The sequence below is a fragment of the Pangasianodon hypophthalmus genome, chromosome 16 (assembly GCF_027358585.1).
Source record: "Pangasianodon hypophthalmus isolate fPanHyp1 chromosome 16, fPanHyp1.pri, whole genome shotgun sequence".
In the NCBI taxonomy this organism is placed as follows: Eukaryota; Metazoa; Chordata; class Actinopteri; order Siluriformes; family Pangasiidae; genus Pangasianodon; species Pangasianodon hypophthalmus.
The window spans coordinates 21768071-21794892 of NC_069725.1; the positions used below are offsets into that span (position 1 = coordinate 21768071).

General features: G+C 39.6%; 2 protein-coding genes across 10 annotated transcripts in view; both read left to right on the top strand.

The window, feature by feature from the left end:
• LOC113530651 (cyclin-dependent kinase-like 5) overlaps positions 1–20598 on the top strand; it is a 79677-nt gene extending 59079 nt beyond the window's left edge. For 2 of the 4 annotated variants that reach the window (XM_026920838.3, XM_034311973.2), the window contains exons 9-19: positions 308–497; positions 2339–2419; positions 6134–6297; positions 7150–8164; positions 8398–8503; positions 8593–8707; positions 9367–9472; positions 9693–9815; positions 11825–12001; positions 13019–19597; positions 20359–20598. In XM_026920838.3, coding sequence (XP_026776639.1) covers positions 308–497; positions 2339–2419; positions 6134–6297; positions 7150–8164; positions 8398–8503; positions 8593–8707; positions 9367–9472; positions 9693–9815; positions 11825–12001; positions 13019–13390 — 2449 coding nt within the window. In that variant the 3' untranslated portion in view covers positions 13391–19597; positions 20359–20598. Of the gene's footprint in view, positions 1–307; positions 498–2338; positions 2420–6133; positions 6298–7149; positions 8165–8397; positions 8504–8592; positions 8708–9366; positions 9473–9692; positions 9816–11824; positions 12002–13018; positions 19598–20358 lie in introns of those variants that run through there. The other 2 variants (XM_053240735.1, XM_026920840.3) reach the window with 2 other exon arrangements.
• A 2210-nt stretch (positions 20599–22808) lies between these two features.
• Positions 22809–26822, top strand: part of LOC113530955 (AP-1 complex subunit sigma-2) — a 40890-nt gene continuing 36876 nt past the window's right edge. For 4 of the 6 annotated variants that reach the window (XM_026921384.3, XM_053240728.1, XM_053240729.1 and 1 more), the window contains exons 1-2: positions 22809–23005; positions 26419–26597. In XM_026921384.3, coding sequence (XP_026777185.1) covers positions 26419–26597 — 179 coding nt within the window. In that variant the 5' untranslated portion in view covers positions 22809–23005. The remainder of the gene's footprint in view (positions 23006–26418; positions 26598–26822) is intronic. The other 2 variants (XM_026921382.3, XM_053240730.1) reach the window with 2 other exon arrangements.

Consider the following 26822-nt stretch of genomic DNA (forward strand, 5'->3'; position numbering starts at 1 on the left):
ACAGGGGCATTGTCATGCTGGAACAAGTTTGAGCTGCTTAGTTCCAGGGAGATTCTATAAAATTGTGTGCTTTGGGGAAGGCCTGTATATGGGTGTGATGACCAGGTGTCCACAAACATTTGCCATGTAGTGTATATTTTACTATGACAACCAGCCATCACTGGATATTATGTACTCAGAGTAAGTAAGTAAAGTTTGCTCCTTTTCATGATACATTTAATGATCCTGATTAACTGATATCTAAAGATTAACTGTATTAGCAAGAAAACATCTGGAAAGTTAAAGTAAATCTCTGTTTCTTCCTCAGAGCTCCGTATGGGAAGGCGGTGGATATGTGGTCAGTGGGGTGCATTCTGGGCGAGCTGAGTGACGGACAGCCTTTGTTTCCAGGCGAGAGTGAGATAGATCAACTCTTCACCATACAGAAGGTTCTGGGACCCCTGCCTCCAGAGCAGATGAAGCTTTTCTACAACAACCCCCGCTTCCACGGCCTACGGGTGGGCTCCTGTCTGTCTCCGACGCTCTTTCCCTCTCTATTGTTTTCCTCGCTCTCTGTCCTTGATCTTCTCACTTGTCTCTCCAAACACATTCCCTCTCTCTCTCTTTCTCTCTGCCTGGGTTTTCTGTGCTGTGACTGATTGGATTGAGGTGACTCATACGTAGTTGTTGAGCATGTATGTGTTTGTGTATATCATGTTTGTGTGTGTGTGTGAATGTGTGAGATGCTGGCTCATACCTGCTAACAACCCAAGAACAGGCCGCTGTGCCTGAGTCTCTTCTTCTTCTCTTTCTCTCTCTCTCTCTCTCTCTCTCTCTCTCTCACACACACACACACACAGTGAATCATATCATTCCTGTTATATCATAACTCACCAGCTTTGCGCTCTTCAGCTGTTGTACTAGTGATGGGGCAGAAGTAGGGCTGTACTCAAATCAGCAGTTTCCAGGAATGTGGCAAATTGTTTTCACACTCATATATGGATCTGTTTGAACGTGTACCCTGAGGACATTGGCATTGTTTCTCTGTGCTAATTTAAAGCTGATCCTTATGCAGTATATAGTATATAGAATATAGACAGCCAATATGTTCAGGATTTGCATTATAGATTTGCCTGGTCATGTGACACAATTATGATAATAGGACAATAATTAGCAAGAAATCAGTTGAACATACAGATAGATAGATAGATAGATAGATAGATGAGACGAGAATACACCCAGGATGGGAGGCGCACACACACACACTCACACCTAGAGGCAATCCAAAGTTTTGGGGATGTGGGAGGAAAACGGAGAACCCAGAGGAAACCCACATGAGGGACCATGCACACAAACTTCACACAGACGGTAAGCCGAGCTCAGGATCGAACCAGGGAGAGTGGAGATGTGAAGCGTCAGTGTTACACTCTGTAAGACAGTGCTGCCCAGATCATATTCATATAAGAGGAAATTGTCCTGGGGCCTCACATTAAATAAAGAAATGTGCAGATAAATTGAATGGTTGAGTAAGCAGTAAATCCAGTAAACGTCCATTTCATTCACTTTACGCAACGTTTACCCCAAGGAATGGGATAAATTGTGTACGCTGTTAGTGGACATGCCGCAGATGATTTACAAAGAAGCATTACGTGATTGTTCCCCCTCGAAGGAGGCAACAATATTTAAATTAGGTTTTTATGTATATTATTTCTTCTCAATAGCAACTTTTACGCAACATTTTACGCAATTAAAGGCAGAGTCAAGTGTGCGACGAAAACCAACAATAAGTCATAATAAGAGATCTTTTCTATAAACATTCTGATTATTGTCTTAGTAAATTGTATGATTTGGGGTTTAATGGTTGGAAACAGGCTTCCACAAATTTAATACCTGCCTTCTGGTCGTATTCATTTACACATGCAATCTCTGTTCCTGAAGTGACTTTCAAGCTGTGGAGCTGTGGTAAAGCACAGTGTTGGGGCAAAATTAATCCATTTGCATCGACTGTGCCCTTCGTATTTTTCACCTTAACACAGAAACATACCATTCCATTTTCATTGGGGTGAACACCCAAAAAGATGTGATATTTTTCTCATTTGAAAGACACATTTACATAATTCAGTCGGTTTATGTTTACGTATTTGGCAGACACTTTTATTCAAAGCGTAGGTTCACATGAAGGTTCGGGGTCTTGCTCAAGTTCCTGACTGTGTTAAGTCAGCGAGTATCCTGGAGCTTTAACCACTCAGGCACCACTGCCCACACTGTTTGGTGCTCACTGTACAGAAGCATGTGTGTGTTTGTGTTTGTTTGCCTGTGTGTTTGTGTGTAATCTCATATCCTCTTCTCCCATATGCAGTTCCCTACAGTGAGCCACCCGCAGACTCTGGAGAGAAGATACCTTGGCATCATCAACGGCCCCATGCTGGACCTAATGAAGGTAAGAACCACCAGAGCACCGAGCCATGTGTGTATGCTTGGAGAAGTGTGAGGCCACACCTCCTTCACTGGGACTGTCAGGCACAGAGCCCAGATCAGCTCATTGCGTAATGGAACATTGATTTTGACTGCCAATGCTATTCTGGGTCTCTATGAAAGGATGAAGCAGGGGATGGAAGTAAGAGGGTCTCGCTGTTTTACATGTAAAATGATATTGGTCTGAATGTGGGCTTTCTTGTGCCTGTGTGTGTGCTTGTGTGTGCATGAACAGTGTGTTTGCTGTCAAACCATGTGGGCAGTAGTGCCTGTTTCCTCCTGCTGATGACTCACTGCTTGCTTGTGCAGCACCTTGGCATCTCATCTAAGCATCTTAGGCCTAGGACATTTTATTATTTCATTTGATAAAATTCACTCTGTGATGTAGGGATGAACCAAACAAATTTAGGTTAGAAGAATTTTTAATAATGTTCACTGAACTTCTGGGGGCGTTCAAACTGTCAAGTTTTATCAACATTTATAAATGTTCCTACAGTGTTGCAGCAACTATTTAAGTGGTGGTAGGAATGTTAACATAAATGTTTGGATGTATTTTTTATCGAACTGTGAACATCGTCTGAGCAAATGTTCATCTCATGTTATTGTAGTAATGTTTCAGCTGACCTTCTTAGACCCTAGTAAATACGTTCTGGTGATGTTCTCTAATATCTGGGGTGATATCACACACATCTGTATATACAAAGCAGCCAGTTCATTACTATACAATTTACAGCATGAAAAATGGGAGGTCAAGCCTTCTCTAATGGCACTGACAGCTGCACAGGCCACACCTTCTTCACTGGGACATACAGCCACACAGGCGACGCCTTCAAGACTGGGACTGACAGAGACAGAAGCCAGACCTCCTTCACTGAGACTGACAGCTACACAGATCACACCCCCTTCACTGGTACCAACAGGCACACAAGCCACACCTCCTTAACTGGGACTGACTGACACACAGGTCACGCCTCCTTCACTTTGACTGACAGACATGCAGGCCACACTTCCTTCACTTTGACTGACAGACATGCAGGCCACACCTCCTTCACTTTGACTGACAGGCACAGAGGCTTTACCCTCCTATTTAGATGTCCTTGGTCATATAACAGATATAATAGAATAATGTAGATGAGAGAGCATTTCCCTGGTTTCATGCTTGTAAATGCACATTTCTCTTCACCTTTTGTGTTCCTCCTCTTTCTCCTTGCTCTTTTCTGTTTCTCTCCTGTATGACTTTAGCTGAAGATGTGCCGCTATACCTGTCCTATATCATCAGTTTGCTAAAAGGTCACCACCATAAACACTGTCACACTTTACTGTCAGCGCGAGCGAGGCGGTTTGCAGGACCTTCAGTGTTTATGAGTCTCAAATGGCAGTTCAGCAGAGAGAAGGATAAGAGGGAAAATGCAACAGTCTATGCTGCAAAGACTCATGCAGTTGTAAAGGACCAGCAGGAAACTTCATTTTGCATATCAGTGTTTTAGATAAAACAAGGCAATTTTCAACCAGACACTATCTTTGTGTCTGGCATTGGATCTGTTTGACCACAGTTCTGTTCTTACACATCCAATTCAACTTAAAGTGTTGGTTCAATTACATGAAAAAAAAATCTAATTTACACAATTTCTCATGCGTTCAGTCAGTCAGTAGTTAGCTAGTGCCTGAAATGTCCTTCTTTAGTTTGGCGCTAGAGCTACTAGGCTAAGGTAGCTAACAAATTAAAAAAAAAAATTATTTCTATAAATATCTGCCTAAAGCTTAGTGTAATCTATAAACATGACTAAACGTCACAGTGTAGCTAAAAGGGCGGCCATCTTGGACAACAGGAATCTTTTTTTCTTCCGGCAATTTGATATCATTCCACACAAGTTGGAAGGTGTATTCTGTATTGCAAAGCTGGAACTTATATTTGTACTATCAGCAATTTCCAGAGACTACAATCAAAGATTTGGCCATTTTATAGAAAGTCAGACTTCCACTATTTTATTAGCTACACTAGCCTTGTAGCGCTAGTGAAAACCAAACACATCTTGCGCTAGTGAAAACCAAACACATCTTTGAGGCTTTTGTATAAGGTGCATTAGAAAGTGGTCGCTGATATAACAATGTTTTTTTTTTTTGGCTGTATCCATTCCCAACTACAAACTGTATAAAACTCTCTTTAGAAAGAGACAAGAAATGTGTGTGAGAGAGCGAGCGAGCGAGAGGGGACACGGCAGAGCTTTAGGCTCCTTTAGATGAGTTTCATTACATTGAGCAGCCAGTGAAGCTGTTCCACATTTATGATAATTAGGGTGATTCATGTTAACATCTCTTATTTAGCTGAGGATGAGATGGTATTAATATGCTGATCCTATGCTAATTGTATTCACACTGCAGCATCTTCGGTTTGCCTGCATTTGAATGAGCTGCTGTTGAATATTATGACATAACCTTGAACTTTAGCGAGCATACCAATCAGAGCGTCACAGCAACACCCAGATGATCGTTTTCACTTCTGCAACAGCAACGGTTTTGGAATATAATGGCTTGAGACCAGCACTTTCCCTTAAAGTGTACAATGTGGATGTGTGCTAATAAACTCAGAGCTAATCCAGGGGAGGCTGTGTGGGTTTGTCTGTGTGTCTGTTTTTAACTGGAGCGTTAAAAATTCCTGCAGTGGGCCAAATGGCAGTTTGCTGCAACAGCAGAACCTTTTAAACAGCAGTGCAAGTTGGATACAAGCAACTACCAAAAGAGACAAGAAGCCTTTTTGTCTTCACATTGTGCAATGACATGGTTGTGTGATGCAAAGTGGAGGTGCGTTTCAACCCCAAAGTTTGTTAAATTCCAATAACAGCACATCCTGAAGTGTTTTATCCCTCTTATACTACAGCAATTTGTCAATTATTACAATTGTAATTGATAACAGAATGACAGGTCATACATTTAGTTCCTGTTATCGCCTACATTATGAATGCTATAAACAGTAATTTCTTTCACATTCTCTTGAAGTTAATACAATGAAAAATTTTTATTTTCATTCAGTTTGTCATGTTACGGAAAAACCGGAAAGCTCGATGTCATTCTCTGTGGCACAAAACTTAGTTACAGCTTGACCTCTGACACTTGAGATTCCTTCCTAATGAATGTTAAATAAACATATCATCACAGAAAACATCACCATATTATAATGTTTTTTGTTAAATAACAGCACATTTTGTTTAATCGGTTTATTATTCGGCTTAAATTATGTGAAGCGTCCACCCTGTGAGTGAGCTGTCACTATAGAAACTATAACATATTTAAAAAGAGTGCATTTTTTTGGCTTTGCCTTGGAAGTATGGTCAGAGCTGGTGACCAAACACCTTCCAACCAATCAGATTTAAGAATTCAACAGTGACGTATAATTGGAAAGGCCAACAATCATGATCATAATTAAAAATATGATTAATTCTGCAGCAACTGTTATTATTCAAAAAAACATGACATAATTACAGACCAGGCAGCTTGAAACAAAGCCACGTGCTTTAAAAAATGTCTAACAGCAGTAACTTATTCAATAGACAGTACCGCTTCAACAAATATCCAGATATTGGTGTTGGCTCTTTCTTGGTAAGACCATCCAGCTGGGCTAAACAATGATCTTTGATTTTTTTTTCTCAGCTCACTCGCTTTTGTGTAACTGCCGTTTCAGAATCTGCTGCTTTTGAACCCGAATGAGCGTTTCCTAACAGATCAGAGTCTGAACCACCACGTATTCCAGAGCCAGCGGCAGACTGAGCGACCTGGACCCCCGACCCCTACACCCATCCGCTCCTCCAAGAGAAAACCCCACCACGATAACACCGCCCTCAGCAGGTCAGGAGGAGGAAGCACACTCTGATTGGCTGTGGCTTGGGCTAATAACATGTCATGCATAACAGAACATTTGCTGCTATTTAGAAAGAACATCAGAAGAACAAAATCCTTCATAAAAATGTATTCTGAGAATATTGAATAGTGGAACAGGCTAAAAAAATGTAATGGGGGCCAAAATTTAATATAATGGCAGATGACATGGCAGACCTAAATATCTAGGTTTCATAATTATATGATTACTAGGAGTAGATTCATTGCTATGATCTAAATGTAAAGTAGTTTACATAGTTAATGTAAAGTTATTAGTAAGCTTCCTTTAAAGTATATCTTGATAATGTAGTGTATAACAGTATACTTGTTACCGAGTGTACTTCTCTCCACATACACATTAGTACACTGGTAGTAAAATTTAAAAAACTTTTAGTGTACTTGAAAAAACTTTATTTTTTCAAAAGTGAAGTCATAGCCAAATATTACTTTTTCATCAGTTTTGATAAGTAGCTTTAAAAAAGCTGGATACAGACATATAGTCTTTTTATCATCAGTGTAAACAAAAGAATAATTTTTGAAAGCCTCAAGATCCCTGTACCATTTCTTGTGTTCACCAATTGGAGCGCAGTGTTGTCATTTTGGTCGTGCCAGTTAATCAGACTTAACTGAACAGTCAATTGTTTGAGATGTAATTAGATGTTTTGCATAACAATTCTGCATTAAAACTTAATTGGTTGATTTAGCATATCAATATCATGAAATGATCTGGACACTTATTATACTTTCTTGTGATGATAACCATGATAATTTCTGTAGTACTCAAGAGTCTTTCTCATGCCCTCTAATTCTTCTCTGTGTAAGGAGTCATGGTAGTAAGAGCTCAGGACACCATCGTTCCAACAGCCGGGACTGTTCTAGCCTACCGCGTCATAATCAGGCTGAGCTGCATCCACAGAGTGCTGAAGCGTTCCTGAATGGTGCCGTTCCTGCGTCCAGCAGCCTGAGCCCCACACTGCACGCCAAAACGTTCCATTCCCCCCAACCCCTTAACCGCTCAGCGTCCTGCGGCAAAGACCTGGCCTCGCTCAGCCCCAAGAAGGCACGAGCCAAAGCCTCTGACCTGGACTTCGACTTGCCCAAGGTGTCTGATGGCCCTGGCGCCAAATACCTCAAATCCAACGCCTCACGCTCCCACAACCGCCACTCGTTTGTGGAGGGCAAGAATAATACGCTGCAGGGAGAGCGGGAGAAGCATGTACGCCACGGCGAGCCAATGCCGCTGAATTCAAGCACCAAAAGCTCTTCGTCTTTTATGAGTCTGTCCAAGAGCCATGGCGCACTGACTGACGCCAAGTCCATCAGTAACTTGAGCGATCCGCGCCTTCTCCAAGACGATGCACCCGTGCCCTCACGATACTTCCCTTCCAGCTGCCTGGACCTGAATGCCAACCTGAACCTGGCGGCCCCCGGCAGCCCCGCCTTGCGTCACAGCCCTGGTGGGCGTGCCAAGTCCGAGCGCCAGGCCGGCATGGTGGACTCGTCGCTCCGCCGCTCATCAACACGCCACAAGGGCCAGCAGCAGGACGAGGCCAAAGCCACAGAAACCCTGGATCCTGGAGGAGGAGCTCGTGACTTCCCCTATGGCCTGGGCTACACCAGCCCTTTCTCATCACAACAGCGCCCCCACAGACACTCCATGTATGTGCGACGGGAGCGCAGTCGACCACACGGAGCCGATGTAGGCCTAGCACTGGGTCAGAGTGCTCCCGCTCGTGCCAGCAGCCTCCAGATGCTCTCGCCACAGCTGCAGCATCGCACCCTACCTAGGCACGTGGGCAGCTCCAGCAGCCGTGATGATACCCCTGATGACCTCAGGGTCAGTCTAACTGCACACACTCCTCACTCTGATATTCCTGATGTATGTGAATCTTGCTAATAATGGTTGCATGCTGGTTCCTGCTAATTAGGCTAATTGCTTCTAATTTGTTTTCGAATTCCTGATGCCTCTCATTTATTTCTGGCGTCCTGCTTGTGATTCTATATGCAAACATTTCACTCAATATTTTTTGGCCTCCAATCAGGACAGTCCGCTCTTGTGGTGTATTGCAGGCAGCCATTTATCACGAGCAGCATCCAGAGGACGGAGGATCGTCCAAGGAGAACCGCATGGTCTACAGTGACTCAATGCCACGTCGAGTCGGCAGCTTCTACAGAGGTCAGCGTGAGTTCACACACAATCACACACATATCATTTTCTTTAACTCTCCATTCTAAAATTGTTTATTGCGTGGGATTTGGTCGTAGTGCCGTCTCCTAGACCGGACAACACTTTCCATGAGGGCAGCGGGCAGAATATGAGCTCAGGGGTGAACATGGAGAGCAGCAGCCACACCAAACGCCAACCCACTTACGACCCCTGGTGAGCTTTAACACGCTGCACTACTTTCTGTTCAAGATGCACACGTTAGCATGTTTTTCACTGGTCTATGCACATATAAAAAAGTGTTTGACTGACAAGTTGCTTACTCTGTTCTCAGCCAGTCTGAATATAATTGTATTCATAGAGTTCGGAGATTATGACCAACATTACACCTTTAACCTGTGTTGACATTCGGAGGTTGCCGAGCTCGCCCCCAGTTGTGTATTTCTGTAATCGTGTCTTTTTGTAGGCAGTGACATAGTTGACATTTATAAATATCATAGAGTTATTTTTAGTTTATACACCATTGAATTCTCAAATCTGATTGGTCAGAAAGTGCTGATTCGTTTTCTATGACATCAGCTCTGACTGTAGTTCTGATTTTAATTCAAATCACAGGCTAGGATTATTTTTCTATAACAGCATGCCCTCAAGTGTTTTGTTCCTTACATACGCATTTTTCACTGGCTGCTAATTGTACATTGTTAATTACTTTGATCAAATAGTTACTTGTCTGAGTCACAGCTCTTATGTCGTTCACTGCCACATGATGTAAATGATCTGTTATTTTGACACATTGTAGAGTGATCATGCTGTTAAATAGGTCTCGCAATATACTAAGTCACGTTCTCAGATTAGTAAAGTGTGTTTTTCATCAGGACGGGGCCCGAGGCGCTGGATTTGGGTCCTCCAGAGCCAGCCAAAGAGAAGGAGAAACAAGGATTTTTCAGAGCAATAAAGAAGAAGAAGAAGAAATCTCAAGCGGTCAGTGTCAGCTCCTTGCACGGTGATGTGTTGCGTGTCTGACAAGTGTGTACGTTTTTAGCGATTTTAAGTTGAGCATTTTATATGTATTTAGTGGCATTTCTGTATATTCTCTGTGTCCATGCCCATACGTGTGTGTGTTTGTGTGTGTGGTTGTGTGAGCACTGGTGTCCTGTGTCCCACTGTCAGTCTTGTCAGTCTTGTGCCTCTTGTATTCCAGGTGGATGCTGGAGAAGCCAGAGGTCCTGTGATCAAGAAATCTCTTTTTCCTCTGTCTAACTCAAAGCCTAGCTTTAAACATAACTCCTCAGAGAGAGTACTCCCTCTAGTGGCCACGCCCATGGTACAAACCCCCATTGATATACCGAATAATAACACACCTAACCACTAACCCTGTGCCATTCACATTGCATGCTATTAACATTATTAATCCACATTTTGATTGGTAATGATGATATGATGAGGTATTTTTGACTCTGTGGTTCACTTGATCCATGAGGTCTCCATCTTATGGGAGAAATTTATATCCCTAATATCAAAAATGTTCACACAGACATTCTGATTTAATGTAAATACAATAAAACTAGTTATGTTTGAATAGCAGTTAAACATGTTGAAGATTAGAATGTGAAAAAAATATGAAAACAACTTTCTATAAAGGCCATTGTTAGAATTATTTATGAAAAGCATTACAGTATATAGCCATGTTTATAATGAATTTATAAATTCCTAAGAGAATGCATTATAAGTAGTGTTTATAACACTTATACTCCTAATAATGTGCTGTTTTAAAAAAATATTATTATTATTATTATTATTATTATTATTATTATTATTATTATTATTATTACCTAACTATCATAATCTAAGTTGTATTTGTAATCTCTAAGTAAACTGGTAAATATTTTAAACACACACACAAAAAGCATTAAATCCACGACATTTCCAATATTTTATTTCCTCACAATTTCATCAAGCCCAAAACTACACTGCAGTTATATATAGAGCAATTTAAAAATGTTATATAGTGTGTTGTAAAGTTGTCAGATCATTTTTTTGATAGTCTGTCTGGTGTAATTAATTTATTAAAGAAATTAAAATCAAGTCTCATAATGTGGTATAAAAGAGATTATTGGTGATGTAATGTGACATGCTGTAAACCACTTGGGGACATTCTGTTCTAGGAAAATAATCAATGATAGGGTGGCACATTAAATTAAATACATTAAATGTAACTATAAACAGTTAAAGTGTGTAAAGTGTGTATTTTTCAAATACAGCATGTGTCGAAGTATTTTTTTTTCTCATATACCAAAGCAATTTGTTTTTATTTAATAAAGAATGTCGTGACACTTTTTAACTGTTTATAGTTACATTTAATGTTGTGGCACGTGAAGTTAGTTCCTGTTACACTTTGGTTATACCAGATTCTTACTGACTGTCACAAAGCACTGACACTGGAGACTCCTTCCATGAATGTTAAAAAAGTCTCCTTAAAGAAAACTACACCATATCAATGGTTAGACATTTTATTTTGTTAAATAACATTTCATCTGTTTGTTATTAGTCTTAGACTGTTACTATAGAAACAATAACATATTAAAATGAGTGCATTTGAATAAGCCTGGGATTTGAATTACAGCTAGAACTACTGTGCTTTTATAGAAAATTAATCACCTTCTGACCAATCCGAATGCAACAGCGCTGTGGTATAACAATTCATAATGCATAATAAAGTATGAAATAACTATAAAAGTGAAAGAATTTTTTTATAAATAATTCTAACAATGTTCCTCTTGATTGCATTATAATATGATATAAATGTGACCTTCATAGAGAGTATTGTCTTCAAGAAAGGTTTGTTTTCGTGCACTAACAGACCTCATAGATCTGGTGTTTTAAGGAGGCACACATGGTGATGATGATGATGATGATCAGCGGGTACAGCATATATAAAGAGATGTATCACCACATGTCTAAATTTTGGACCAGTTTGATTTGTATTTCTCTGTTGCCTAAACATAGAGCTTTATGGGAAGAAGAGTTCCTCAGGAGAGAGGAAGGCAACTTGTCAGTACAGTTACTGCTGTACTGAGAATGATCTAACACCCAAATAATATCTGATTAGTGGTGGTCCTGTTATGTTTCCATTGGTGGACAGCTTAGAGGGGGATTACAGTCAGTATTTGCATTCTTATCAAGTGACCTATATGGAGCTGATAACACTCCTAGACCTTCACTAGACCAACTGACAGATAGCTCATCCTCTCTCCTGGTGGCATCTCAGCAAGCTTGGCTCTGGTCAGGGGTTCAACATTTTAGCGATTATGACACTTATCTTTCATTGGTCAGGTCCTGAACGAGGGACCAGATCAGGTGGTGGTACAGAAATCGTCCCGGGCCTTTGGGCAGCAGAGCAGCACCAGACACCGGACACGCAGCAGAGACCGGGAGAGGAGTCGAGAGCGGGAACAGGAGCAGGAGAGAGACGAGTGGCCGGCTGAAAGGCTAGCCGAACCCCACTCTCAGGTACTTCAGAGATAGAGAGCGCTTACCTCTGATTCCAAATCCTCCCAGTTTTCTGTAGATAGCAGTGTTTTTACTGTCCATCCTGGAGAGTCTTCTTCATTCGTAATAAGATTAGATTTGTGTCAAAAGTCAGGCAGAGAACTGATTTCAAGAAAACCGGTGCTAAACAATGACCAAGTCCCATATTAGGTTTGATACTTGAAAAATTAGATTAGATTTGGCAAATTTGAGAGAAGTTTAAACTCATACATTTGCCTTATTGTCTGGAGATTTCTAATTTATATCCCAAATACCTGGGGTTGATAGCTGTCATGTGGTAGGGGAGATAAGGTAATGGTTGGAATCAACTAAATTAGGTCAGAAATTTGGGTAAAAATCTCAAGTTTATACAATCCAGTCAACTGATAGATATGGACAGCTTGGTGTTTTCCCTGTTCCATCTTCCTGATCCTCATCCCTATCCACTACTCTCAATGGATTCCCAGATTTCTCCTCAGGGATCAATAAAGTACATCCATCTATGCAACTATCTATTTATCCACCCATCAATCCATCTATCCATCCATCATTCCATCTATCTATCCATCATCCCATCTATCCATCAATCCATCCTCCCATCCATCCATCTGTCCATATATATGTACCCATCCATGCATCCATCCATATATCTAGCCATCCATCCATCCATCCATCCATCTATCCAACTATCCATCCATCCATCCATCCATCTGTAGATCCAACCATCCATCCAGCCATCTATCTAACTGTTCATCTGTCCAGCCATCCATCAATCCACTCATCTCTTCAACTATCCATCCGTCCATCAATCCATCCACCTATCCAATAATCCATTCATTCATCAATCCATACATCTATCCCTCCATGTATCTATCTGTCCATCCAACCAACCAACCATGCTTCCATCCATCCATCCATCCATCCATCCATCCAATCATCAATCCATCCATCCATAAATTTTGGATAATTTGCTGACTGTGCCTTGCTGTTTTCTCTTAGAACCAGCCTCTCAGGTCTCTTCGCAAGCTTCTTCATCTCCCTGCCTCGTCCTCCTCCAGCAAACCCTCTACACCAGACATGCGTTTCTCCCACGGCAACCCCACCTCCAAAGGAGGAAGCTTTGTAGAGTCGCGGGGCCATGTTGGAGGAGGAGGAGCTGGAGGACCGACTCAGCCCCTGTCCCGCCAGGCCGCGTATCCTCACGCCGGTCAGCTGGAATCCACGTGGCACTCGGCGGCTCTGGGACGAGCCGAGGGAAACCCATACCCAGAGCAGCTGGCATCCAAAGCAGGCCAGAACGGGCATGGCTTCGTCCGCTCATCACGCTCACGCATGCCAAACCTCAACGACCTGAAAGAGACCGCACTTTAAACTGAGCCTGTTTCTCAAACACAGCGCCATCTGGAGGGCTGGAGGGCTAGAGAGAGCAAACACTGAAGGACACTGCTCTTTTCATGAACAATAAGGGTAGGCCTAGACATGTCTTAATCTTTTTTTTTAATCTTCCATATTTAATAGAATTTGTAATATTATTTATGTACTTATTGTATTTTTTGTTATTGGAGAAATACGATTGAAATGAATATATATAAATATATATCTTGTTAAGTATAAGATGTATAATAATAATTCTAGTTCTATTATTCTGCATATAATAATTCTTATATTTGGTTAAGAATGTCAAATGTTTGTGTATGAAACCTAAGTTTATAAAGAGGTAAGAATATTGTTACAATGCACATCACAACTTTCTGTTACATTTATTTCTAAACTGATTCAGTGGATTTGACACAGGAGACGAGAGTCAGACGCTCTCAGACGCTCGTCTGTGAAGATCTGTTAGCTAATAAAATGCAGCAAGCAACACTTCTCAAAGCTTTTAATAAGTGCTGTAGGGCCGACACATACCAAATTCATCATACAGTGCTATAGCACCTTCTGCTGGCCACAGCTATTCACTACACACAATGACAGATGAACAGTTTGCGTAAGCAAATAATAATAATAATAATAATGATAATAATAATCATTTTTAAAAAAAGAAAGCAAAATTGCTGCAGACATGCAACATGTTCTCATGTGTAAAAGCCAGATGCCATTTGTATATTCTCAGGTTTAGTGTTATATAAACACTGTAAATATTATTTTATTGCAATATTTTAAGACCAACACAGGAAAAAAATAGTTTTTAAATTTCAGTTTAGGGATAAACACTTAATATATGAATGTGTGAAGGGAAAATAGAAATAAGAAAACCGCTTACTGCAATATGTTAAAAAAAAAAAAAAAAAAAGGAATTAATTAATCACCACCACATCATCACAAAAGATTTTCTTTGGTATGGGGTGCCAATATTTAACCCACTATAGATTTTGCTATTGGTAGTAGGTAAATAGAGAGAAAACGTGTTTTGCAGGGGTGGACAAATCATAGATTCATTAGAGAATTTAATGAATTTGCCCGTGTGCTGATCAGTCCTGTGATTTTGGTTGACCAGTAACCTAATTATCTATGCTAAACATGATAACGTAATTTAACGCAAACAAAGTTCACTAGTTCAGAGCCTTAATACATAATAAAGATGTCCAGAGAAAATGAGTGAGGACTCAAATTTCCATGGAGGATTCTGTAGACGTAATCCTTATCCTCTATGATGTAGCATATTATGTTTGTGTCTTTCGACAAAATGGCAGCAAGGCACTGAGTTCTGTTCTCACACCAGAGTACTAACTGGAGTTTTTCTTTTGTCTGTATATGTGTTTGAACGTCATAAGAGCAGAGTTTTATAACAGTTTTTTCTTTGCTGTACTGTTGTTTTTGGCTCAGTTTCATCAGTCTTTCCTCATCATTGCCTATCCGTGATTCTGAAGAGATTGCATGTCAGCTGTGTAAGCTAATTTAAATGTCTAGTTAAACCAGTTTATACTGATGGCCATGACACAGTAGTAGTTTAGCAGGTGGCAGGATTAAGGAACTGGTAGCTAGTAGTAGAAATATATGAATCACTTATATGGAGTGTTTGATTTAAACAGAAATAACGAGTGGGAAATTTTTTCATGAAAGTCAAAATGGGAAGAACACTAAATGTTGGTGACTGCTGTATCAGCAGCATACTAAACCTACTTGTCCACCAGGCAACTACTTCAAAGTTTTTTAAAAATTAAAAAAAAAATTTACAAAAAAAATTTTAAAACAAGCAAACAAATAACACGGGCTGTAGATTTGTCCACCCCTGGTTTCATCTCTTTAAAGGGGCAGTTTGTAATGTTTAGAGCCCTCTGCTGTCTGTGCAGTGAAAACATTCACAAGGCTTTCTTTTCCCCCAAATCTGTCTGAGTTGCCTCTTAGGAAAAAAGTGCAGAGCTCTATAGCACTGTTCTGGCTGTGGGCGGAGCTCATTTCAGGGCTGGAAAATGCCTGATTATAAAGAACATAGCCAGATCTAATAAATGGCAATACTGAAAATCACAGGTGGTTCAGAAGTATCTTTAAAGCTATATGAATTGACAATGACATGTCTAGAAACACTTCTAAATGTTACAAACTGCCCCTTTAAATGAGACCTGGTTAGCTAACAATAATAGCGTATTATTGTGACTAGGTTCTAGCTTCTATGACATTAATGACATTAACACCAGCATCGTACTACATATATCAGGAGTTTCTTAATAAAAAGAGAGACCCCATGAAACAAACAACCTCCCACTGACACACCTTACACCGCTGAGAGTCTATAGCCTTAACTCAGAAAAAAACAAAAACAAAGAAAACTCTACGCAATGTCATTGAACGACTGGTTTCCTTAACAGTGCACTTTAAATAAATAGACGACATGTTTCTCAGACAAAAAAGCTTCTGTCTCTTCAAGCGGTGTGGTGAGTATTTTCACACGCAGTGTACAGTAATAACCAAACGTGTAACTGGGTATAACAGCCTATCTTAGGAGTCTTTTGTATATCGTATTTGTGATATATGCAGTAAATATTTATATATTCCAGGTACTGCAGCTTAACAGTGGAACTCTCAGTGTCTCTGTTGGATGTGTGTAACCTGGGATGAAGGGGGTTTTACAGTAGACACTGGACATACGACATTAATACTAATGTGTGACTATTTGTTTGGTTATATTTAGATCAGCAATTCAGAAATGATTGAAATTAGAAAACAAGCGTTCGGTCTAATAGAAAACACGGTAGCATAGATCGTTAATGTTTCATCTTCAGCAACGAGTATTCGTTTGTAATGGGTAAATGCCGTTACTAGGGAGACATTCAGTTCTCAAACTGTTTCCTGTTTACACCTGTTATGGACAGTAATCTCTCAATAAACCTTGTGGACTCTATTTTGATTTCACAAAGAGGAAATTGTGTTTTTTTTCCCCCCAGCATGGTTCATTATATATTCTCAGCCTCACTCTCTCTCGATCACTACCATTGTCATTGTAAATAATGAATATTCAGGCTCTGTCACATTCATTATTATGTGGCGTTTGAAGTGTGCATGCTAAATTTACACAACACACCAATTTAATGATCCTGTTGGGATGCACATTCTAACTAATGAGGCAAACATCTGCAAATGAATTCTGATTTTCACTTGCCTCTGGTTCAAATGACATCAATTTAGCTAGTAATGTAACATGCTGTGTGTCTCGACAAAACAATTTAAGGTGTTATCTCTAAATAGTAGAGAGAAGACCTCAATATCCTAGTGTGGAGCAGGTGAAAAATCTAATCAATTTTTTTCTTATCCCGAATGTTGTTGCTCATCAGCTAAAGAAGTTTACTCCTACAGGTCTAAAAGTTACATTAAATATTTACGCATGGAAAGTTTCTCATATTCAGAGTCGGCTTACGCAGATCCTTATGCTAATTTTCTGGGTGCTCCATTCAGATTGGGTAAATCTGGTGTGTACTTCATGCCTTTCCAAGATTTTTCTTGAGTAGAAGTGTCAGAGATGATGTTTTTCAATAGCATCTAGACCACCAATCACTTGTCCTTTAAACACACAAAAAATTAGGGATAGAAAATACGGACTAAAGAAGCAGAACTCATTTATTTCTTTGCTGTCAAATGTAAAACGATGCAACATAAAAGCAAAAGACCGTTTCAAATAGGAGTCTAGAATATTGTTAATTATCACATTAGTCACTGCAAATGTGGTTTAATTTAACAGTGTGGCTTCCTATAAAATATAAACACTATAAAATAGCACTTGATGCAGCAAAAATCATTGCAAAATCATTATCTCAGTGCAGGCAGAAGGACTCTTGACTTCAGGCAGAAAACCAGCCCACGTACTGTTCCCGATTAGAAAATATGATGCGTATGGAGACAGAGAGCCAAGGCTAGGGGCTTGTGGTACAGCCATGCAGAGGAAATGACATTTTTTAAAAAAGAAAAGCGTTATCCTAAAATTCTGGTCTTGAAAATCCTTTTTATGTGACACTAGGCTTGACTTGGGGCTGTCAAACCAGCCCTAAGATCATCTTTTCATCCCTTCAGAAGTGCTTTGTAATGTTTAGTGCCCTCTGCTGTCTGTGAGGAGAATTGCAGTTGCAATGAAAACATGGACAAGCCTTCCCTTCCCCCTGCTACATACTCCTTGTGAGGTTTTTTTTTTTCCGTTTTATGGAAAATGTGTTGGAAAATGGGAAGAGCTCTCTTTCAACTGGAGGTGGAGCCCGAAACCCAGAAACTAACCAGATCTGACATTATGAGCACAAAAGATCTTAAAAAAAAAAAAAAACCACCTGGAATCAGATTCTGCATTTTCAGAGAAACATCTATTTATTTTTAGGTCAGATGCTTCTGTGTTATCAGAATTCACACAGCCAGAGACACTTTCACATCTGTGAGATGACTTTTTATTATGAATTATTGTGATTTTAATTATTATTATAATTGAGTTGATAATGGGTGACTCAGCATGCTGGATGGTGATGCAGGCCTGAAGGGAAACAGGCAAGATTCATTGCGTCAAGATTCATTTTATGGAATTTTCCACTGTCTATGTTGAGACAGAGCGGCAGACAGAAAAAGTCTGAAGTAAAGGAAATCTGTTGTAACTGCAGGAAATGTGAGTTTTTGTTCACATTTAAGATATCAAAAATTCTCTTTTCAATCTTCACATCATGCTGACTAACTCTGGTTTAAATCTGATGGTGCCTCTGGGAGGAATAGTAAAAAGTTTGGTTTATAAGCCTCACTTCCTGTTGCCAGTTGGTGGCGCTATGACAGCAAATCACTATTCGCATATGCATGTGACTGTGCCCCAACCCCGTAACTTACGATGTACAGTGGTATGATGCCACACTTTCTGTTTACGCAGCATAACGTTAATTGATTGCCTCGCCATGGCAACACCGTTCGAGATATCAATATTTCCTTGGCAGTTTAGCATCATGGACATCTTGACATCATGCTGACCAAATTTGCTTTGAATCTGATAAATCTTGTAGGAGGGGTATTTAAACATTTGCTACCTTTCAAAACGCACAAAATCCAAAATGGCCAACTTCCTGTTCAGCGCAGTTATTGGATATGATTATAAAATTCATTTGTCTTAAGAAAATACATGTGGCTACCAAATTTAGTTCATGTAGGTGAAACTGGATGTTCATATTTCTGCAGTCCAGAGCCAGCTCCAAACAGGTGGTACAAATCCAAATATGGAGGGCTAGCTCCAAATGGACTAGCATGTGAACATGGGATAGCACATGTCCATAGCAGATGATTTTATGGATTTTCTTCCTTAACCATAACCCATCCCATTTGTAGCCTCTTTAGAGCTAGTCCCTTGCATTTGGAGCTTGCTTCGGGCTATGGAGATCCATGCATATTTAAGAAAGAATGTCAAAGGGAGGCGTTATTGAGCCCCTGGGCTACACCTGGATCCAAGCTTTTTCCAGAACCTGATGATCATCATTTCTGATGTTTTGCACCAACATACGTGAGTTTTTGAGCATTCAGTGCACCTCAAAAATGTGTTGAAAAATAATACACAAGTCAAATAAACATGCCTTGGTGCTTGGACCCTAAATATCAATAATAGTTCATTTAAAGATTATATGTATCGAACATGGTGGTTAAGTCTGTATTATAATTTTGTTTTGGCTGGAACATCCAGGCCATGCTTGAAATAAGTTAAATATCATGGTTCTGGTCATGTGATCAATTACATCACACAAAGAAAAAAATAAAACATATAACCGAAACCAACTGTAGTTCAAAATGCAATAGCTTGCATTTCACTAAAACATATCAACAACTATTTTTACAAACTGAAAAAAATGTGTTTAGGATTAAATGGGTTCCTCCTGAAGCTCCTCCCCCAACAATCAGTGCAGGTCTTATAATGAGGATATGAAGCACCTGGGCAGTGGGTTGAAAAAGCAGAAAGGTGACGTGTTTCTGTTTGACAGAACTTTCCAGAAGTGTTTTGGTGAAGGGTCTTTTGCAGCTTTTACGATGAAAACCCGGTACAATGGAGCAGACTTGAAGAAGCAGAAGCGTGTGAGCAGAAAAGCCCGGAGACCCACCAAGGCCTATTCCAGCTATATTTACAGACTGAAGAAGGTGTGTTGATTAAATTAAAGACTGAACAGTTATTATAGATTTTGTTGAGTGATGTGACCTACTTTAACTGGAGTTTCTGTTACCATCCTGAATTTGTTTTTCTGATAAAAGCATGTTCTGAAGTGTGTTATTCCTCTTGTACAGCAGCAGTTTGTCTTAATTTTAAGAGGAAAGAGCAGCTGGTTGAAGGAACAACTGTTTATAGCTGCTCTAACATAAGTGAGAAGAGGAACTAACTTATTACTGATGTTCTACAGCATTGAATGTAACTGAAAGGATGAAAAGTACAATGTGGTGTTTATTTAAAAAAAAAAAAAACTCTTCAGAACATGCTCTTTTCCGTGATCAGCTTATGGTTTTCCTTAACTGAGTTAGTTTGTCAAAGTAAATAACTTTTCATGAAACATTGAAGTGAAAATGATGCAGGACTTGTATAGTGAACATTCCACATAATCCATGTCTGATGATAAACTGATTAAAAACAAGCAATTTAACAAAGAAAAACTGCTGATGGCAAAGCTTTGGAAGGGAAGGAGTCTCCAGTGTCAGCACTTTAAGTCAACATGTTTTCCCACCATGGGATGTCTAGAGTTCTTCTCTTAACTTTGCTACAAGTTGATAATCCAGATCATGTGTCTAAAATGCTCCCTTGATGTCTTTCATTTTCAGTATGCATGTTTAACATTTGGGTGAAATGTTTATTACAAAGCTGTGTTGATGCAGAAAGGTAACTGCACTGTCTTCCCCTCCTCCTCCTGCAGGCCAGCCCCGCTGTGACCAACACTGTTGTGGTACCCGGATGGCTGCGAGCAGAGCTGTGCACGCGCGTCGGTACGGAAGCCGCGCGCCTCGCCAAGTTCAATCGGCGTGGCACGATCACGCAGCGCGAGGTGTGCTCTGCTGTGCGCGCGCTGAGGAAGGTCACGCGAAGGACAACAGTGCACGTGCAGTGACACTTGTTTTCGTCTGTTTTTTTTTTTTAATTTTTAACCTGTGAAGTCTTCTCTTTGTGCTTTAAATAAAGAGGTTTTAGTATAATGCACCTGTTTTGATTGGTTTCCTTACAGTACTGGTCTCATAAAGGCATTATGAATATGAATGTTCAATATAAATCCAGAAGAATCTGTATTCCAAGGTGACTCCATCCTGCAACTTGCATCCAACTGACCAGAAATCTCTGAAGTCCTGCTTGTACCAATTGTCCATGCATGTCCTTGTTTGTATGGAGCAGGACATTTCAGACATGGCAGTGAAATGCAGTTCTACACCAGGACCAGGTTTGGGCCTGTCTTGTTTTGTCCCTGCCCCTTGATAATTCTGTGCTTTTGACCTGCATTTAGTTTAGAAAATCAATATACACTACATAAGTATTTGGACACCTGATCACACCCATATGTGCTTCTTCCCCAAACTGTTGCCACAAATTTGGAAGCACACACTTGTACAGATTGTCTTTGTATGCTGTAGAATTACAATTTCCCTTCAATGGAACCAAGAGGCCCAAACCTGTTCCAGCATGACAATGCCCCTGGGCACAAAGCGAGCTCCATGAAGACATGGTGTGTGAAGGTTGGAGTGGAAGAACTCGAGTGTCCCGCACAGAGCCCTGACCTCAACCCCACTGAACACCTTTGGGATGAACTGGAACACCGACTGAACCCCAGACCTCCTCACCAACATCAGTGCCTGATCTCACTAATGCTCTTGTAGCTGAATGAACACAAATCCCCACAGCCACACTCCAACATCTAGTGGAAAGCTTCCCAGAAGAGTGGAGCTTATCATAACTGCAAAGAGGAATAAATCTGGAATGGGATGAACAGCCACATATGGGTCTGATGGTCTGCTGACCACAAACATTTGTCCATGTAGTGTATCAATGTTTTGTTCTTAATCAGTCTTGTTCCTGTAAAATGAGTTGCATGGTTGCATAAGTAAGGAATAAAACCCCTGGGGAGGGGCTGTTCTAGGAAAATAATCAATGATGCTTTGGTGGGATGTGGCCTAACGCAAAGTGGAGTTAATCACTCTGAAGTTTTCTAGTAATGTTTTATTCCTCTTGTAGCCTCCCACACCAATTTGCCAACCCTTACAGCTTTTAATTTATTAATGATTGTTGTGTCCTGCTTTTTATTCACTTATTGTCACAATTCATTAACTTGCATTATAGCAGCTATAAAAAGTCAGTCCCACAAAAAAAAGGTCCCATGGTGGAAAACTTTGAGTTACAAAGTGCTGACCCTGGAGACTCCTTCCACCTCAAACCAAGCTTTACCATATCAACAATTCTAAATATGAATATGAATTACAGTCAGAGCTGCTGTTATGGGAAATTAATCAACACCTTCTGACTAATCAGATAGAGAATTTAACATAATTACAATATAAAATGTGTTACTGAGATGTACACACCTCATTGCAGTGATGATTGAAGAAGTGGGGCCTGTGATTAACTTGAATAGTTTCCCAAAGGAAGTGCAACCTGTGATTATTTTACATTTCCTTCATGCAGGATGCTGTTTAAAGTGCTGGAGGTTAATTTATGTAGACTCAGTTTCATTTCCTGCCCTGTGGGAGAGAAACACCAGTGAGGCTTATGAACAGTGTTAAGTTTTAACATTAAACCTGCTGAGAAATAGGGCAGGATCTGCCACTAGATGGAGCAATGATGCTGGTTTTTGTGTAATGTCATTGTGATGTCTGCATAATTGGGTTGAAACTGATTCGTGATTTGGTTCTAATTTAGTAAAGTCACGTGTCGTGGTTTGATTTTACATGACACATTGGTTACAGGGATGGATCTGATGTTTTAAAAAAAAGCTAACTATTCACAATAAGTGAACACGTGACTCTCTCTCTCTCTCTCTCTCTCTCTCTCTCTCTCTGTTTACAGAAAAAAATGAATCCCCTGGAGATTATTCTAATGCTTTCAGTGACCTTTATCTGAAAAGTGATTAATAATTTGTTTATTCATTATTGATATCTCCAGGCTCCGGTTTGTAACACAGCCCTGGAGACACTGTAGCCAGACAATTAGCCTTCAAGCAGCGTTTCCAGGAGGAGGGGCGGAGACACAGGATTATAACCGACGCACAGAGCAGCCAATCAGATGTCTGAGCCCCAAGGATGGGCGGGGATAACGGATTTTTCTTAGCGAATGGCGTTCCTCTAAATGAATCCAGAAACCAATGAGAAATTGGAGATCACCTGACAGTTTTGTGTATCTGTCAGCTAGAAAACTGAGAAGAGAAACGAAGAGCAGGAGGCAAACACACACACTCTCGCACACTCACGCACTCGTTTACACTCAGAAACACACACACAGGACTGAGAAACAGAGCTCTGCTTGTGAACCAGGGCATGCTCGACATTCTTCTGGAAGACATTTGATTTATTCAAGCGGAAAAGGTATGTGGGGTCGCGGGTAATAGTCGCTTTGCTTTGGGAGTAAAAAAGGTGAAGGTGTGAGAGTGTTTGCAAACTGCTCCAGTGGGGCTTGTGAAAAGTAACTGAGATAGCAGAGGAATGACTAGTGACATCTCAGCTTCATTTCCAACTGCCTGCTGAAAGAAGAAGAAGTCATGCTGCTTTGTTTATCAGTGTTCATCTTCCCATGTGTCATCTCTTATAGAGTAAAATCTCAGCTTTATTCAAAATATCCACTCCAATAATAATAATAATAATAATAATAATAATAATAATAATAAGTCATGCTGCTTTGTTTATCAGTGTTCATCTTCCCATGTGTCATCTCTTATAGAGTAAAATCTCAGCTTTATTCAAAATATTCACTCAAAGAATAATAATAATAATAATAATAATAATAATAATAATAATAAGTCATGCTGCTTTGTTTATCAGTGTTCATCTTCCCATGTGTCATCTCTTATAGAGTAAAAGCTCAGCTTTATTCAAAATATTTACTCAAAGAATAATAATAATAATAATAATAAGTCATGCTGCTTTGTTTATCAGTGTTCATCTTCCCATGTGTCATCTCTTATAGAGTAAAAGCTCAGGTTTATTCAAAATATTTACTCAAAGAATTACAATAATAATAATAATATTAATAATAATAATAATATTAATAATAATAATAAGTCATGCTGCTTTGTTTATCAGTGTTCATCTTCCCATGTGTCATCTCTTATAGAGTAAAAGCTCAGGTTTATTCAAAATATTTACTCAAAGAATTACAATAATAATAATAATATTAATAATAATAATAATATTAATAATAATAATAAGTCATGCTGCTTTGTTTATCAGTGTTCATCTTCCCATGTGTCATCTCTTATAGAGTAAAATATCAGCTTTATTCAAAATATTTACTCAAAGAATAACAATAATAATAATAATATTAATATTAATATTAATAATAATAAGTCATGCTGCTTTGTTTATCAGTGTTCATCTTCCCACGTGTCGTCTATTATAGAGTAAAATCTCAGCTTTATTCAGAATATTTACTGAAATAATAATAATAATAATAATAATAATAATAATAATAATTGATGCTTTGCTTATCAGTGTTAAATGTTACCGTGTGTCACCTCTTATAGAGTAAAGTATTTACAACCCTCAGTGTGAACTGCCTTTATTTTTACTTCTCAGATAATCCAGACTCTTTGGGTTTAATCCTATAACTGGATAAAAACAATCTAATTACAGGAAGCTGCAACGTCAAGGTTTAGATTTTTACCACCCACTGTCTTACTGAGCTTATTGCATCGGATGTGAAGGGAAGAACTGCTACAGCTATTTGCACTGATGTACAGATGTGTGTACTAACATACAGCAATGGCAAAAATGTTACACAAAGGAAATAGTGAGATAACACAAAAAAACCTGTTGCGATGGTCCAATAAACGGTACAACAGGAGGGACGGGTCCAAATTCCATAGTAATCAGTTCATTTTCAATGCATCAAGATACATAATAACAGGTGTCCATCTTTCTGTGAAAATGTCCAGCTTCAGTTGGAGATGAGTAGTCATGTGTTTCATTTTACAGAAAAAAGTAAAAAAAAAAAATTATAATAATAATTTTTAGCATCCAAATAACAGTAGTGTTATCAGCTGACAATACACACACTATTCAGAAAAGTGTATCATACATCATATCTTATAATATAATATTGTGATAGTGCTATATTGTCATATTATCCAGCCAAACTTTTAACTGTGTGAAAATATCACAGTTTCCCAGTATTAATATTGACCAATTAAAAACACACATGGTGCTGAAAATGAAAGGAAATGTTATTACGAATTCTTTGCACAAATGTCTCTTTAGACATCCTTGTGAAAGCAAAAGGGGGAAAAACAATCCCTAATGCAGTTCCCTTTTCAGAAAGATCTCTTACGCTGTCAGTATATAACGTTGTCATGTTAAGCTGAAAGCAAGACTGGCGCATCAAAACAAACAACAAACAAACAACAAACAAACAAATAAATAACTCTAACTAGTGTGGCAGTGTGTAGCGCTGCTTAGCCAACAATAGATAGCTTAGCTGTTTGTTTAGTTCTAGTCAGCAATACCGGGTTCTTCTGTGTGTTCGATAGACACTGTATATGATAAAGTTATGAAACGTGCTCGGAGTGACAGCAGAGGCAGTGATGTAACACGTTTACAGAAGTGGCGGATCTTCAGTGCAGTCGCATCTCCTGTGGCGAGAAACTGAGGTTGCTGTAGTATGATTGAGTTAAGGTCCACAGAATAGACACAATATGGGGAAACCCACCAGAGTAAGGAATTTGGTTGGGTAAAAAATATATAGTAATAGACAGAAATTCATTTTAATCTGTATTTTGAAAAGATAGCTATCCAATCTATATATACACCATTTATATATACACTAACCGTGAAACTGTGACCCCGTAACAACCGTACATTTAAGTATTACGAATATAACGTCCTACAAAAGGGATTAACAATAAAGATAAGAAAGTCAAGAGTCCTAACCTGTCAGTGAGGAGTGTTTGCTTTGGCTTGTATATAGAGTGCCATGAAGTTTGACTTGTTGGTTATATCAATATTTATATAGTTGATTACCTGAGAGGCAGCGCTCCAATTTGAGTTTGTTATAGGGTGCTATTTTCTCAAGTGCTCCAAAGTTTGCTTTGTTTGTCTGTTTACTTTTTACTCTGTACCCAGTGCATTGCTTTACCCCAGTGTCTTTCTACCTCAATATGTGTATAGTGCCACTTTCTCTCCCAAGTTCCTTTATTTAATGATTTTTATGTCTTGATCTTACTTTAGTTCTCTCCAGGGAAAGGGAAGGAAGTTATAGAAGGGGATATATAAGTGCTACCTTATTTAACTACAAGCCAACTAAGCGTCAGAGGAGAGAGTTGAGCCAAGAATGACACCAAAATTGCAGATTTGTTCCTTCTAAGCCAGGGAATCAGAGGAAAATTAATTTTCTGTCTACGAGATATGGGCCAAAACATTAAAAAAAACCTGCACTATAGCGCCAACCTAAGGCTGATCAGGAAAAGAAGAAATATGGGTGATCACAGCGATCTGCGGGGTCCAAGCACTCTTCTTATATAGCACCCCCAGTGGGCCGAGTTACATACATACATGTTTTTTAATTAAGCTAGTCATCATTAGTAGTCCACTTCCAGATTAGAACAGTGATGCTGGAAGAAGGAACAAAAACTGCTTTATCAGTATCATGAATTACTGGGGCTAATTTTTCTGAGGACTGATTTGAATTCAGAATTCAGACTTATCAAAGTGGCCCTTCAGAAGGTTTTGCCTTAGCCATGTTTCCTTCACTTACATTTCTTTGTTTCCTCTCTTTTCTGTCTGCTCAGATGCAGTTCATGCTGCTCTTCAGCAGGCAAGGCAAGCTGCGCCTGCAGAAATGGTATGTTCCACTGTCCGACAAGGAGAAGAAGAAGATCACACGTGAGCTGGTACAGACCGTCCTGGCGCGAAAGCCCAAGATGTGTAGCTTCCTGGAGTGGAGAGACCTCAAGATTGTTTACAAAAGGTCAGTGAGCGGTCTGTGGTCCGTCCAGTCGTGGTAAGCTTCAGTAGGATGTCTAGAACTCATGCTGGGACAGTTCTTACGTTTTAGAGTTGTGAGTACTGAGGGGTGCTACGAACACTGGCCACAAAACAGGCAGTGATGCACTGTGGAGACATTGTCCTGTCAAACATAATCGTATATGAATGCAGTGCAGACTTTATGAAAAACAAATCCAATTTCAAATTT